This window comes from Myxine glutinosa, chromosome 2 (assembly GCF_964187855.1).
Source record: "Myxine glutinosa chromosome 2, kmMyxGlut1.1, whole genome shotgun sequence".
NCBI lineage: Eukaryota > Metazoa > Chordata > Myxini > Myxiniformes > Myxinidae > Myxine > Myxine glutinosa.
The window spans coordinates 266429879-266446015 of NC_136262.1; the positions used below are offsets into that span (position 1 = coordinate 266429879).

General features: G+C 44.5%; 1 protein-coding gene across 6 annotated transcripts in view; it reads left to right on the plus strand.

Moving 5' to 3' along the window:
* SLC49A3 (solute carrier family 49 member 3) overlaps nt 1–16137 on the plus strand; it is a 234996-nt gene that overhangs the window by 46428 nt on the left and 172431 nt on the right. For 3 of the 6 annotated variants that reach the window (XR_013622518.1, XR_013622520.1, XR_013622519.1), the window contains 3 exons: nt 998–1116; nt 1493–1927; nt 2358–3976. Coding sequence is in view for 3 of the 6 variants with exons in the window: in XM_068105726.2 (XP_067961827.2) it covers nt 998–1116; nt 1493–1632 (259 nt within the window). In the remaining 3 variants the exon portion in view is untranslated. Of the gene's footprint in view, nt 1–997; nt 1117–1492; nt 3977–16137 lie in introns of those variants that run through there. The other 3 variants (XM_078772542.1, XM_068105726.2, XM_078772543.1) reach the window with 3 other exon arrangements.

A 16137-nucleotide genomic window follows, 5' to 3' on the forward strand; every position in this document is an offset into this window, starting at 1 on the left:
ACCCAGGCAAAGACCAGCACTTCTGGAACAATGTGCTCTGGACAGATGAGTCAAAGGTAGAGCTGTTTGGTCACAGTACCAGAAGACATGTTTGGCGAAAACCAAAGACAGCATTTGACCACAAGAACCTGATACCAACTGTAAAGCATGATGGTGGAAATATTATGGTTTGGGGCAGCTTTGCTGCATCAGGGCCTGGGCAGCTCACCATCATAGAATCCACTATGAATTCTTCATTGTACCAGAGGGTGATTGAGGATAATGTGAGGCCATCTGTCGGAAAGTTGAAGCTCAACCAAAGGTGGACCTTGCAACATGACAATGACCCTAAACATACCAGTAAATCCACCAAGGAATGGCTGAAAAGAAAGAAATGGAGGGTTCTAGAATGGCCAAGTCAAAGCCCGGATCTAAATCCCATCGAGCTGTTGTGGGGGGATTTGAAACGAGCTGTGCATGCAAGAAACCCCTCAAGCATCGCACAGCTGAAAGAATTCTGCATGGAGGAGTGGGCAAAAATTTCTCCCAGTCGATGTCAGAGACTGGTAGACAGTTATAAGAAACGCCTACTTGAGGTTGTTTCTGCCAAAGGGGGCAATACCACATATTAGAGCCAAGGGTGTACTTACTTTTCCACATGCGAAATTTGCATTGATGTTTATTTAAATTATACAATGGACGACAAAATGTAAATGTTTCATGATATTTGTTATATTATATCACCTTTATCTATAAATATTTTTGAAATGAAGATCAAATAGATGTATGTTGATATATGTTGAAAAAGTCAAAACTTTACATGGGGTGTACTTACTTTTTCAGGTGACTGTATATTTAAATAGATACGTGACATTGAGAGATGCCTTTCCTTAGGTGTAATTAGGAAGAAGAAATGATGGGTAGATGTTACGTATTTTGATCTGTGTGTTAATCCTCTGTGAGAATTAAGGTGGAGAATTAATCCTCTGTGTGTTACCTGTTGTTTGTACTTGATCAGGCAGATACAAGCGCTGATCCTCATCCTGCTGCTGCAGGCTCTTGCAAGACCTTTGTCTCCAGCAGACGCAGAGTTTGCGGCCTGCAAGGGCAGCCTTCTGATTCCGTACGACTGGACAGGTGATTTACCATTTGCTTGAGTTACTTAATCTCCACTCTCACTGATGGACCTATGTTGTTATTTATCTATTTGGAGGGAGGTGTAGCCATACAGGACCCTTTGGTTTCACTAAGACCACAAGTCTCATGAAACAAAACGCCGTCGCTGTTTGGCAGGACGAGCATGAGAAGCTTCCATTTTGTTATCGGATAGTTGAACTGTATGCCTCACAGGTAACCTATGTGAGTTTGTGCAAGTCTGAGAAGCCTCAGTGTGTGTGTGTGTGTGTGTGTGTGTGTGTGTGTGTGTGTGTGTGTGTGTGTGTGTGTGTGTGTGTGTGTGTGTGTGTGTGTGTGTGTGTGTGTGTGTGTTCGTGTGTGTGTTCGTGTTTTACAGTGTCTGTGTTGGTGTTTGCCGGAGTCTGCGTACTCGCCAGCAGCTCTCTCACACTGTTCTTCCGTGCCGAGTTGCGACGTAGAAAAGCCGAAGAAGAACAACGACGTCTGCAGGAGCCGCACGAACCTCTTAGGTTGTAAGGCCGACCACATCTGGCCATTTGGACCAAACTGGCATTTTCCAACTTTATAAGTACTTTTTAAGATGGGAATTGAGTCCTGTGTTCCCTCTGTGTTAGTGGGTGTTGGTAGACACTTGGCTTCCCACCAAGTGGGTGTTGGTAGACACTTGGCTTCCCACCAAGTGGGTGTTGGTAGACACTTGGCTTCCCACCAAGTGGGTGTTGGTAGACACTTGGCTTCCCACCAAGTGGGTGTTGGTAGACACTTGGCTTCCCACCAAGTGGGTGTTGGTAGACACTTGGCTTCCCACCAAGTGGGTGTTGATAGACACTTGGCTTCCCACCAAGTGGGTGTTGGTAGACACTTGGCTTCCCACCAAGTGGGTGTTGGTAGACACTTGGCTTCCCACCAAGTGGGTGTTGGTAGACACTTGGCTTCCCACCAAGTGGGTGTTGGTAGACACTTGGCTTCCCACCAAGTGGGTGGTTTTAGACACTTGGCTTCCCACCAAGTGGGTGGTTTTAGACACTTGGCTTCCCACCAAGTGGGTGTTGGTAGACACTTGGCTTCCCACCAAGTGGGTGTTGGTAGACACTTGGCTTCCCACCAAGTGGGTGTTGGTAGACACTTGGCTTCCCACCAAGTGGGTGTTGGTAGACACTTGGCTTCCCACCAAGTGGGTGTTGGTAGACACTTGGCTTCCCACCAAGTGGGTGGTTTTAGACACTTTGCTTCCCACCAAGTGGGTGTTGGTAGACACTTGGCTTCCCACCAAGTGGGTGGTTTTAGACACTTTGCTTCCCACCTGCTTTACATGCCGAGTTCAGGTTTGCCATTTACTTTTACAATCTTTAAAAAGAAGCTTAAACATGTTTTTATTTCCCTTCAACCAGATAATACATTTGCACATTATTATTGTACTACGAATTAATGTTAATGAGGTATTTGAATATTTGCAGTTCGGGTTTAAAAACAAAAAACATTTTTGCACGAAATGACACACAGATGTTTTTTTAATTAATGTCTATATAATGAAAGGAAAGTATTGCGTTGTATGTTTCACGTGCTCATCCGAGAGGATTTGTCCTCAGAAGCTCAAACCTTCAGGAATCGATGATGGCACCCTGAAGTTGTGCCTGTGCAAGTTTTGTTTCATTCCATCAAGTTTTGAAGAAAAAAAAGCATTTTTTGCCCATATTGGCATTGTCTTCCTGGGGGGGGGGGGGGGGGTGTGGAGGGGGAGTGGGGTGAGGGTGTGCAATTTGACTTATCTGAGCTGTATTGCCCCGATGTATTACGTGTACACATGAGCTGTACGTATGTTTTTGCATCGTGAACATAACCCAGGTTATTTTTGTCTTTGGGATTGATCGAGGCAGCTGTCTGTTACCTATACACCGCCTAAATAAAAAATAACGGGATGTGTCCGAATTATGTGTTGCACACTTATAACAAGATCGCCCATGGTGTGGGTACTCTGTTATGGTATTGATAATCATAAATATTATCACATGACCCCCTCCGCACCACACCCCAAACTCCCATGGCCGCTCCAGTAGGGGGGCACGGGTAGTTCTGTTTTTTATTTTGACCTATTAAGGTTACTGTGATGAAACTGAAGGCTATTGTGACGTCTCGTAGATTTCCGTTTGTAGTTCACTCCCAATACCGTGGATCGTCGGTACACACAGGGTCACAACTTTAAACTCTGCCCATTTGACTCGGCTTTGAGCATCGGTGGCATCATGATATTGACCGCCACGTATCGTGTCTGTCCATGACCCTGTACCACGTGATCCGTGCCATGCGCAGGTGCTTCAATCGTCATGAAAATAATTCGGTCACGAATGCTTCATGAAAACCCAGGGGCAATCTGAGTGTGTTGCCATTCGTGCCACGTGCTCACGCATTTACTCTTGTGGAAATCGGTCCCGTTTGAGGGTATTTGTAAGCAGACTTGGTTTTGTCCCCAGCATATCATGTCCAAGGCTCTTTGTTCTCTCGAATGTCACAAATCGTTTCTTTTTTTGATGATTCCTTTAATGTGATGACATGTCAGCTCGTTTTGTTTAATGGTCGATTTGTGGGATTTGAACCCGGGGTCTCGATTTCACCCGGTGTGTGTCTAAAAACCAGCAACGAATCGTAAAACCCGAGTTTATATTATCCACAAGGTCTGGATTTTTATTTTTTACTCAAAATTAAATTTCTGATTAAAATGTACTTTTTCATCACAATAATAGCAAATGACCACAAAATGTTTGTGAATAAATCATTTGATGTAGGCCTTGGATGTAGGCCTTGGATGTCGGCCGACGAGTAAGATACTCGAGTTTGTGCAATTAAAATGTGATGCTGTTTTTATCTTGCATTCTGTTGAATTTGCTTATTAATGTAAGCAATTTCTACATCTACTGTTTGGTGTTATTAATCATTTGCTTCTCAAACTATCCAAGTCCAACATGGTGTTTTGTCGATTTAACAGATTCTCGTGTTTTGTGCAAACAGTTGGAGCCAAATTTCCGAAAGACGTTTAAGAGTTAGACACGTCTAGCATCTCTAATTGTGTGATGATCACCAGTTCAATGTTAATCACCTATCGCTAAAGAGTTGTTTTTTTTGTTTTTTTTGTTGTTGTTTTTTTCTACACAAGATCGAGGCTCGTGTGAGAGCGAGTCATCAGCAAAGAGATAGAGAGGATTTTCCAGAAAGTCGGAGAGATCATTAATGAAGACCAGAAAACGCACAAGGCCAGAACACTACCTTGGGGAACTCCAGCCTGAACAGGAAGGGGAGATGAGATAAATCCATTCAGGGCCACACGTTGACTACAACCAGAGGAAGTCCGCAAGCCATGCATGGAGACTTCCATGGATACCATAGGAGGAGAGTTTGGTGAGCAGGGCGGGGTGCCAGACCGTATCGAAGGCACGTGATATGTCAAGGGAAACAGCTCTGATTTCCTGTTTGGCATTGAGGACCTCCATCCATTGTTGAGACAGCAGAAGCAGCATGTCCAGAGTAGAGTGACCTGGTCTGAAACCAAATTGATGATCAGAGATCAAGCCATTGGAGAAGAGGAAGGATTTGATATCCAAAGCAATGATGGATTCCATGCCCTTGCTGATTATTGGGAGCAATCTGGTTGGTCTGTCATTGCAAGGATCTGTTTTTGCACCTTTTTTGTGTAAAGCGGTAATGTTTGCTGATTTCCAGGATGCTGGCAGATGACCTTGAGCAAAAGAGAGGGTGAAGAGGACAGAGAGGGTGAGATAGAGCGGCAGAGCAGGATTTTAGGACCCATGGACTGATGCTGTCTGGTCCAGTTGCAGAATCAGTCGAGGTTCGACAAAAACTTCTGCACATTGTCAGGAGAAAAGAACACAGAGTCCAGGAGCAGCTGGGTTTGACTGGGTACGGTGGGTACAGAGAGAGATGGGTTTGGGACTAAGGATTTTGAGGCAAACACAGAGTTGAGGCATTTGGCTTTTTCACGTGCAGTCAGCTGTGTAGCCATTTGAGGTAAGGGAGGGGATGAAGGGGAACAAACACCAGAAAGATTTGACCAGACGCCACCAGGATTTGGAGGAGGGAGACAGGTTTGAGAGTAGAGAGATATTGTTTCCTGGCTCTGCTGAGGGAAGATACACACTTGTTCTGAGCTTTGTGAAAGGAAATGAGATTGCCTTCCAAGAGGCGAAGGCAATTTGTTTCTGGGCAAGTGCCTCACCACAAGATTCCGTGTACCATGGACCTGAGGAAGGGTAAGACAACTGAAGACGAGATGGGATAAATCTGTGCATGAGAGAGAGCAGTTTACTTTGGAAGAATTCCCAGGATGAGTTGATGTCAGAGGCGGTAGAGATGTGAGACCAGTCCAGATGATTGATGACTGCTTGAAGACCGTCCCAGTTGGCCTGAGTGAAATGCCAGACTCGTCGACGCTGAGGAGGCTCTCTGAGAATGGCCAGAGAGATGTCCACTTTAACAAGCACATGGTCAGAAGAACCGATTGGAGCAGAAGAAGAGCAGCAGACATTTGCAGGGAAGTTTGTCAAAATGTGTGTTTGTCAAAGTGTTCATCAAAAGTGTTTATCTAATGCGTGATAAAAGCCTTATCACAAGCGTTTAAATAACAAAGAAACTTGTACACGTTGCTAAGGGCATATTTAAGTGTGTTTAAGGTCTTGAAGCAAGAATTAGTTGTACTCTCAAATACCTCCTGGCAGTTTAAGTTAAATAACTATAAGGTGTGGGACGAGTGGCAAAACATCACAAGATCTGCATACATAATAAACAGATGGCCACTAATTAATTTTATAGCCAAATGTGTATACAACCCAAACATAAAACATGATAGATGTTTCAATAATCACGATCGATCACTTCAATACAGATTACCGAGAGTGGCATACATGTGGGAACCATCGCTCGGGTGCAGGTGTCGTACACATTCACAGATTGTCTTTTACATGATCAATGGTTGGAGGGATGGATGGATGGATAGATGAGTCGAAGGAGGAATGGATGAGTCTAAGGAGGGATGGATGAGTCTAAGGAGGGATGGATGTGTCGAAGGAGGGATGGATGACTCTAAGGAGGGATGGATGAGTCTAAGGAGGGATGGATGAGTCTAAGGAGGGATGGATGAGTCGAAGGAGGGATGGATGAGTCGAAGGAGGGATGGATGAGTCTAAGGAGGGATGGATGTGTCTAAGGAGGGATGGATGAGTCTAAGGAGGGATGGATGAGTCTAAGGAGGGATGGATGAGTCTAAGGAGGGATGGATGAGTTTAAGGAGGGATGGATGTGTCTAAGGAGGGATGGATGAGTCTAAGGAGGGATGGTTGAGTTTAAGGAGGGATGGATCAGTCTAAGGAGGGATGGATGAGTCTAAGGAGGGATGGATGAGTCTAAGGAGGGATGGATGAGTCTAAGGAGGGATGGATGTGTTTAAGGAGGGATGGATGAGTCTAAGGAGGGATGGATGAGTCTAAGGAGGGATGGATGAGTCTAAGGAGGGATGGATGAGTCTAAGGAGGGATGGATGAGTCTAAGGAGGGATGGATGTGTCGAAGGAGGGATGGATGAGTCTAAGGAGGGATGGATGAGTCTAAGGAGGGATGGATGAGTCGAAGGAGGGATGGATGAGTCGAAGGAGGGATGGATGAGTCGAAGGAGGGATGGATGAGTCGAAGGAGGGATGGATGAGTCGAAGGAGGGATGGATGAGTCGAAGGAGGGATGGATGTGTCGAAGGAGGGATGGATGAGTCGAAGGAGGGATGGATGTGTCTAAGGAGGGATGGATGAGTCTAAGGAGGGATGGATGAGTCTAAGGAGGGATGGATGAGTCTAAGGAGGGATGGATGAGTCTAAGGAGGGATGGATGAGTCTAAGGAGGGATGGATGAATCTAAGGAGGGATGGATGTGTCTAAGGAGGGATGGATGAGTGGAAGGAGGGATGGATAAGTTCATGGATGGATGGATGAGTGGAAGGAGGAACGGATGTGTCGAAGGAGGATCGTTTGTCACCCTCCAAATTGTCCTTATCACAATCTGAATTTGTCCCTATCACACATGCGCAGAAAGGAGTGAGATAATGTAATATTTCTTACTCTCTGTCGAGCAGTCAAACAAAATCTAAAATCATTCTAAATAGGAAATTTACTCGTTTTAATGACGTCATAAAGGACACGAGCCACAGACACGAATGACTGATGTAACGTGTTCAAGAAGGTGGTGTAAAAGAAGCTGCATCAATGGCGGTAAAATTACGGAATTTTTTTGTACAACCTTTAAATGATCATTTTATTTCAATTGAATTATTTACTTGAACACAATTCGCCTTTTTTACACTTTCAAAACTTCCGTTGAGCAGAACTTGGACAAATGTTTCGTGTTTTTCATTGAAAATTTCCATTTAGCGGAACTTGGACAAAACCAATGAAATTTGCTGCACACAGACCTAATTTCACAACACCGTGCGGGGTAAGGTGTTCTATGAACTCTATTTGAAAACGTTTCCTTCATGTAAAAGGTGAGTTTGATTGGAAGTTGAATAAACTGCACAATGTGTAATAAACTTGTGTTTATGATGAACTCGGTGCTCATAGTCGGTGAATGTGATCTCGTTTGTTGTGATAATCTTACTCCTGTGGTATTGTTCATCTATCTATAATTCCACTAATCTCTGTGTGTATGTTTGTTTGTATGTTTGTATGTTTGTCTGTGACCGCTGTTTCTCGACAACTACCGGTCCGATATACTTGAAACTTGCCAGGTATATTGCTGGGGACCCGAGGATGTGCCTTTTCAAGGTTTTAAATTAATCGCAGAAGTAGTTACCGAGCTATGTCCAAAAAACGATTCAACCAATCAGAGAGCAGCGAGCTATCACGTGTGCCGAACGTGGCAAACAGACTCTGCCTCGGACGGCACATTTGAGAGCGTATTCATTTATTTCCCGTCGGCAAACTATGTTGGCGCTATGTTGGCGTTAAACTATGTTTTAAAACTAATTAAAACTAATTTGCGATTCTTTCGCTTTGCGATGCGATTTGCGATTGCGTTAAACTCGCTCGGGCGTTAAGCTATGTTTTAAAACTAATTAAAACTAATTTGCGATTCTTTCGCTTTGCGATGCGATTTGCGATTGCGTTAAACTCGCTCGGGCGTTAAACTATGTTTTAAAACTAATTAAAACTAATTTGCGATTCATTCGCTTTCCTGCGCATTTGTGCACGCGATGGCGATTTCTTTTCTTTACCAAACTCCGCAAGCGCCAAGCCGTTAGCTTTGGACCAAACCATTTCATGTAAATAGAGGGGGGGGATTGTCACCGTACTCGCAAGCCGTTCGCTTTGGACCAAACCATTTCATGTAAATAGAGGGGGGGGATTGTCACCGTACTCGCAAGCCGTTCGCTTTGGACCAAACCATTTCATGTAAATAGAGGGGGGGGATTGTCACCGTACTCGCAAGCCGTTCGCTTTGGACCAAACCATTTCATGTAAATAGAGGGGGGGATATAATTTTAGATAGATATATAGTACGGGCATGCCCTAGTCTATCTATAATTCCACTAATCTCTGTATGTGTGTTTGTTTGTTTGTTTGTTTGTTTGTCTGTGACCGCTGTTTCTCGACAACCACGGGTCCGATATACTTTAAACTTGCCAGGTATATTGCTGGGGACCCGAGGATGTGCCTTTTCAAGGTTTCATATTAATCGGACAATTACTTACCGAGCTATGTCCAAAAAACGATTCAACCAATCAGAGAGCAGCGAGCTATCGCGTGTGCCGAAAGTGGCGAACACACTCTGCCTCGGACGGCACATTTGAGAGCGTATTCATTTATTTCACGTTGGAAAACTATGTTGCCGTTAAACTATGTTTTAAAACTAATTAAAACTACTATCTATAATTCCACGGGTCCGATAAAAAACACCGTACTCGCAAGCCGTTCGCTTTGGACCAAAGCATTTCATGTTAATAGAGGGGGGGGGGGGTTGTCACCGTACTCGCAAGCCGTTCGCTTTGGACCAAACCATTTCATGTAAATAGAGGGGGGGGATATAATTTTAGATATATATATAGTACGGGCATGCCCTAGTTATTCTAATCCGAGTTGTGCGTTGTGCGTGTGAACACGTCCTGTGCGTGCAAAGAGAGATGCTGCGACCTCGTGCTGGAGTGTGCATTTTGTTACCATGAGTCGAAGGTTACCATGTTACCATGAATCACCCATTTTGTTACCCTTTTGTGATGCACGAAACACACGTTTGTGTCGAGTCATGTCACGACAAGAACACATTTTATTGACTTGTCAAACGAGGGCGACGAGTGTTGCTGCCTGAATGCGTGTGAAAGGTTGTGAACTCGTTACAAGCTTCTGACACCAGGCAGCAGCACTTCCCGTACAGGTAACGAGGAGGTGGATGCTCTGGAGTACAAGGACAATTTGCATCCTGGTTTGGAATCTGGAGTACAAACTCTTTGGAAATCGATGTCCAAATTCTCAAGCAAAAAAGGAGTTATCACCTTCACCACCGAAAGTGCACGGAGTTTGTTTTCACCCCTGTCTGTTTATTCTGTCTGTTTGTCAATCGCCCACAGGTCACGATTATAAACCGATCATCGTGAAAATTTAGCAACTTGAACCAACTAGTCACAACTCGGAAGCCTATTGCTTTTGAGGTCAAAGGTCATCTTGAGGTTAAATTTCTAAAATCGTCATTTTTCGTCTCATTTACTTAAAGGTTGAACGGCATTTGCATATTCAGTCACTGAGTGGTGAAAACAACTTTTTGAGGTTAAAAGGTCAAAGGTCAACTCAAGGTCAAACTTCTAAAATCATAAGTTTTAATCTGAAAAATGGTAAATTTTCATTCAATTGACTTCGAAATTAAACAGCCATCGCATAATGCCTCGGTGAATTGGGAAAACAAACTATTAAAGGTCAAAAGGCAACGCAAGGTCAAACTTCTAAAATCATCAATTTTCATCTGAAAAAATGGTCAATTCTCATTCAATTGACTTGGAACTTAAACAGCAATCACATAGTGCCTCAGTGAATTGGGAAAACAACTATTTTTGAGGTTAGAAGTTCAAAGGTCAACTCAAGGTCAAACTTCTAAAATCAATTTTCATCTGAAAAATGGTCAATTCTCATTCAATTGACTTGGAACTTAAACAGCAATCACATAGTGCCTCAGTGAATTGGGAAAACAACTTTTTGAGGTTAAAAGGTTAAAGGTCAACACAAGGTCAAACTTCTAAAATAAATTTTCATCTGAAAAATGGTCAATTTTCATCTCATTGACTGAAGAGTTCAACAGCATTTGCATATTGAGTCACTGAGTTGTGAAACCAACTATTTTTGAGGTTAAAATGTCAAAGGTCAACTCAAGGTTAAACTTCTAAAATCATCAATTTTTATCTGAAAAATAATCAATTTTCATTCGATTGACTTAGAAATTAAACAGCAATCACAAAGTGCCTCAGTTAATTGGGAAAACAACTATTTTTCAGGTTAAAAGGTCAAAGACCAACTCAAGGTCAAACTTCTAAAATCATCAATTTTCATCTGTAAAATGGTCAATTTTCATTCAATTGACTTGGAAATTCAAATTTCGGATAAATGTCTTTCGGCCATTGGTGTGGCATGAAACCATCTCGGTTTGTATTACCACAACTACCAAGGATGCATCCACCTGGTGGAACATGAAACCATCTCGGTTTGTATTACCACAACTACCAAGGATGCATCCACCTGGTGGAGCATGAAACCATCTCGGTTTGTATTACCACAACTACCAAGGATGCATCCACCTGGTGTGGCGTGAAACCATCCAGGTTTGTATTACTACAACTACCAAGGATGCATCCACCTGGTGGAGCATGAAACCATCTCGGTTTGTATTACCACAACTACCAGGGATGCATCCACCTGGTGTGGCATGAAACCATCCAGGTTTGTATTACTACAACTACCAAGGATGCATCCACCTGGTGGAACATGAAACCATCTCGGTTTGTATTACCACAACTACCAGGGATGCATCCACCTGGTGGAACATGAAACCATCTCGGTTTGTATTACCACAACTACCAAGGATGCCTCCACCTGGTGGAGCATGAAACCATCTCGGTTTGTATTACCACAACTACCAAGGATGCCTCCACCTGGTGGAGCATGAAACCATCTCGGTTTGTATTACCACAACTACCAAGGATGCATCCACCTGGTGTGGCATAAAACCATCTCGGTTTGTATTACCACAACTACCAGGGATGCATCCACCTGGTGTGGCATGAAACCATCCAGGTTTGTATTACTACAACTACCAAGGATGCATCCACCTGGTGTGGCATAAAACCATCTCGGTTTGTATTACTACAACTACCAAGGATGCCTCCACCTGGTGGAGCATGAAACCATCTCGGTTTGTATTACTACAACTACCAAGGATGCATCCACCTGGTGCAGCATGAAACCATCTCGATTTGTATTACTACAACTACCAAGGATGCATCCACCTGGTGGAGCATGAAACCATCTCGGTTTGTATTACCACAACTACCAGGGATGCATCCACCTGGTGTGGCATGAAACCATCCAGGTTTGTATTACTACAACTACCAAGGATGCATCCACCTGGTGGAGCATGAAACCATCTCGGTTTGTATTACTACAACACTACAACTACCAAGGATGCATCCACCTGGTGTGGCATGAAACCATCCAGGTTTATATTACTACAACTACCAAGGAAGCACCCACCTGGTGGAACATGAAACCATCCAGGTTTATATTACCACAACTACCAAGGAAGCACCCACCTGGTGGAACATGAAACCATCCAGGTTTATATTACCACAACTACCAAGGAAGCACCCACCTGGTGGAACATGAAACCATCCAGGTTTATATTACAACTACCAAGGAAGCACCCACCTGGTGTGGCATGAAACCATCCAGGTTTATATTACCACAACTACCAAGGAAGCACCCACCTGGTGGAACATGAAACCATCCAGGTTTATATTACCACAACTACCAAGGAAGCACCCACCTGGTGGAACATGAAACCATCCAGGTTTATATTACCACAACGACAAAGGAAGCATCTCGTTTGACATGCCAGGTCATACAGTGCGAGCACAGGTGTATAGGAGAGATGTTGTTTAACATGATCGGGTCATACATTGCGAGCACAGGTGTACAGGAGAGATGTAGTTTAACATGTTCGGATCGCACATTGCGAGTACAGGTGTACAGGAGAGATCTAATTTAACATGTTCGGATCATACATTGCGAGTACAGGTGTACAGGAGAGATCTCGTTTAACATGTTCGGATCGCACAGTGCGAGTACAGGTGTACAGGAGAGATCTGGTTTAACATGTTCGTATCATACATTGTGAGCACAGGTGAACAGGAGAGATCGAGTTTAACATGTTCGGATCGTACATTGTGAGCACAGGTGTACAGGAGAGATCTAGTTTAACATGTTCGGATCATACATTGTGGGCACAGGTGTACAGGAGATATCTAGTTTAACATGTTCGGGTCATACATTGTGAGCACAGGTGTACAGGAGAGATCTAGTTTAACATGTTCGGATCATACATTGCGAGTACAGGTGTGCAGGAGAGATCTATTTTAACATGTTCGGATCGCACATTGCGAGTACAGGTGTACAGGAGAGATCTAGTTTAACATGTTCGGATCGCACATTGTGAGCACAGGTGTCCAGGAGAGATCTAGTTTGACATGTTCGGATCATACATTGTGAGCACAGGTGCACAGGAAAGATCTAGTTTAACATGTTCGGATCGCACAATGCGAGTACAGGTGTACAGGAGAGATGTAGTTTAACATGTTCGGATCATACATTGCGAGTACAGGTGCACAGGAGAGATCCAGTTTAACATGTCCGGATCATACATTGTGAGCACAGGTGTACAGGAGAGATGTAGTTTGACATCTTCGGGTCATACATTGCGAGCACAGGTGTACAGGAGAGATCTAGTTTAACATGTACGGGTCATACATTGTGAGCACAGGTGTACAGGAGAGATCTAGTTTTACATGTTCGGGTCATACATTGTGAGGACAGGTGTACAGGAGAGATCTAGTTTAACATGTTCGGATCGCACATTGTGAGCACAGATGCACAGGAGAGATCTAGTTTAACATGTCCAGGTCAATCAGTGCGAGCACAGGTGTGCAGGAGAGATGTAGTTTAACATGTTCGGATCGCACATTGTGAGCACAGGTGCACAGGAGAGATCTAGTTTAACATGTTTGGTTCATACATTTCAAGCACAGGTGTGCAGGAGAGATCGAGTTTAACATGTTTGGATCATACATTGTGAGCACAGGTGTACAGGAGAGATCTGGTTTAACATGTTCGGATCATACATTGTGAGCACAGGTGTACAGGAGAGATCTAGTTTAACATGTTCGGATCGTACATTGTGAGCACAGGTGTACAGGAGAGATCTAGTTTAACATGTTCGGATCATACATTGTGGGCACAGGTGTGCAGGAGAGATCGATTTTAACATGTTCGGATCGCACATTGTGAGCACAGGTGTACAGGAGAGATCTAGTTTAACATGTTCGGATCGTACATTGTGAGCACAGGTGTACAGGAGAGATCTAGTTTTGCATGTTCGGATCATACATTGTGGGCACAGGTGTACAGGAGAGATCTCGTTTAACATGTTCGGATCATACATTGTGGGCACAGGTGTACAGGAGAGATCTAGTTTAACATGTCCAGGTCAATCAGTGCGAGCACAGGTGTACAGGAGAGATCTAGTTTTTCATGTTCGGATCATACATTGTGGGCACAGGTGTACAGGAGAGATCTAGTTTAACATGTTCGGATCGCACATTGTGAGCACAGGTGTACAGGAGAGATCTAGTTTAACATGTTCGGATCGCACATTGTGAACACAGGTGCACAGGAGAGATCTTGTTTAACATGTCCAGGTCAATCAGTGCGAGCACAGGTGTACAGGAGAGATGTAGTTTAACATGTTCGGATCGCACATTGTGAGCACAGGTGTCCAGGAGAGATCTAGTTTAACATGTCCAGGTTATACATTGCGAGCACAGGTGTACAGGAGAGATCGAGTTTAACATGTTCGGATCATACATTGTGAGCACAGGTGCACAGGAGAGATCTAGTTTGACATGTTCGGATCGGTTGACATGTTCGGATCGTACATTGTGAGCACAGGTGTACAGGAGAGATCTAGTTTAACATGTTCGGATCATACATTGTGGGCACAGGTGTACAGGAGAGATCTTGTTTAACATGTTCGGATCATACATTGTGGGCACAGGTGTACAGGAGAGATCTAGTTTAACATGTTCGGGTCATACATTGTGAGCACAGGTGTACAGGAGAGTTGTTATCACTGTTTGGCTCCTCCATCTCTTTCCTCCATCCATCCATGCTCCATAATGTTGGTTGACGTTTGTTGGCTCCTCCATCTCCATCCTCCATCCATCCATGCTCCATCATGTTGGCTGACGTTTGTTGGCTCCTCCATCTCCATCCATCCATACTCCATCATGTTGGCTGACGTTTGTTGGCTCCTCCATCTCCATCATCCATCCATCCATGCTCCATCATGTTGGCTGACGTTTGTTGGCACCTCTATCTCCATCCTGCATCCATCCATGCTCCATCATGTTGGTTGACGTTTGTTGGCTCCTCCATCTCCATCCTCCATCCATCCATGCTGCATAATGTTGGAAGACGTTTGTTGGCTCCTCCATCTCCATCCATCCATGCTACATCATGTTGGCTGACGTTTGTTGGCTCCTCCATCTCCATCCATCCATGCTCCATCATTTTGGCTGACGTTTGTTGGCTCCTCCATCTCCATCCTCGATCCATCCATGCTCCATCATGTTGGTTGACGTTTGTTGGCTCCTCCATCTCCATGCATCCATGCTCCATCATGTTGACTGACGTTTGTTGGCTCCTCCATCTCCATCCTCCATCCATCCATGCTCCATAATGTTGGCTGACGTTTGTTGGCTCCTCCATATCCATTATCCATCCTCCATCCATCCATCCATGCTCCATCATGTTTGCTGGCGTTTGTTGGCTCCTCCATCTCCATCCATGCTCCATAATGTTTGCTGACGTTTGTTGGCTCCTCCATCTCTATCCTCCATCCATCCATCCATGCTCCATCATGTTGGTTGACGTTTGTTGGCTCCTCCATCTCCATCCTCCATCCATCCATGCGCCACATGTTGGCTGACGTTTGTTGGCTCCTCCATCTCCATTATCCATCCTCCATCCATCCATCCATGCTCCATCATGTTTGCTGGCGTTTGTTGGCTCCTCCATCTCCATCCATGCTCCATCATGTTGGCTGACGTTTGTTGGCTCCTCCATCTCCATCCATCCATGCTACATCATGTTGGCTGACGTTTGTTGGCTCCTCCATCTCCATCCATCCATGCTCCATCATTTTGGCTGACGTTTGTTGGCTCCTCCATCTCCATCCTCGATCCATCCATGCTCCATCATGTTGGTTGACGTTTGTTGGCTCCTCCATCTCCATCCATCCATGCTCCATCATGTTGACTGACGTTTGTTGGCTCCTCCATCCATCCATGCTCCATCATGTTGGCTGACGTTTGTTGGCTCCTCCATCTCCATCCATCCATGCTACATCATGTTAGCTGACGTTTGTTGGCTCCTCCTTCTCCATCCTCCATCCATCCATGCTCCATCATGTTGGCTGACGTTTGTTGGCTCCTCCATCCATCCATGCTCCATCATGTTGGCTGACGTTTGTTGGCTCCTCCATCTCCATCCATCCATGCTACATCATGTTGACTGACGTTTGTTGGCTCCTCCTTCTCCATCCTTCATCCATCCATGCTCCATCATGTTGGTTGACGTTTGTTGACTCCTCCATCTCCTGGACTGCTCTCGTTTTACCTCGATCCGGCCTCATTCCATCTGCCGAAATTATGTGTCCC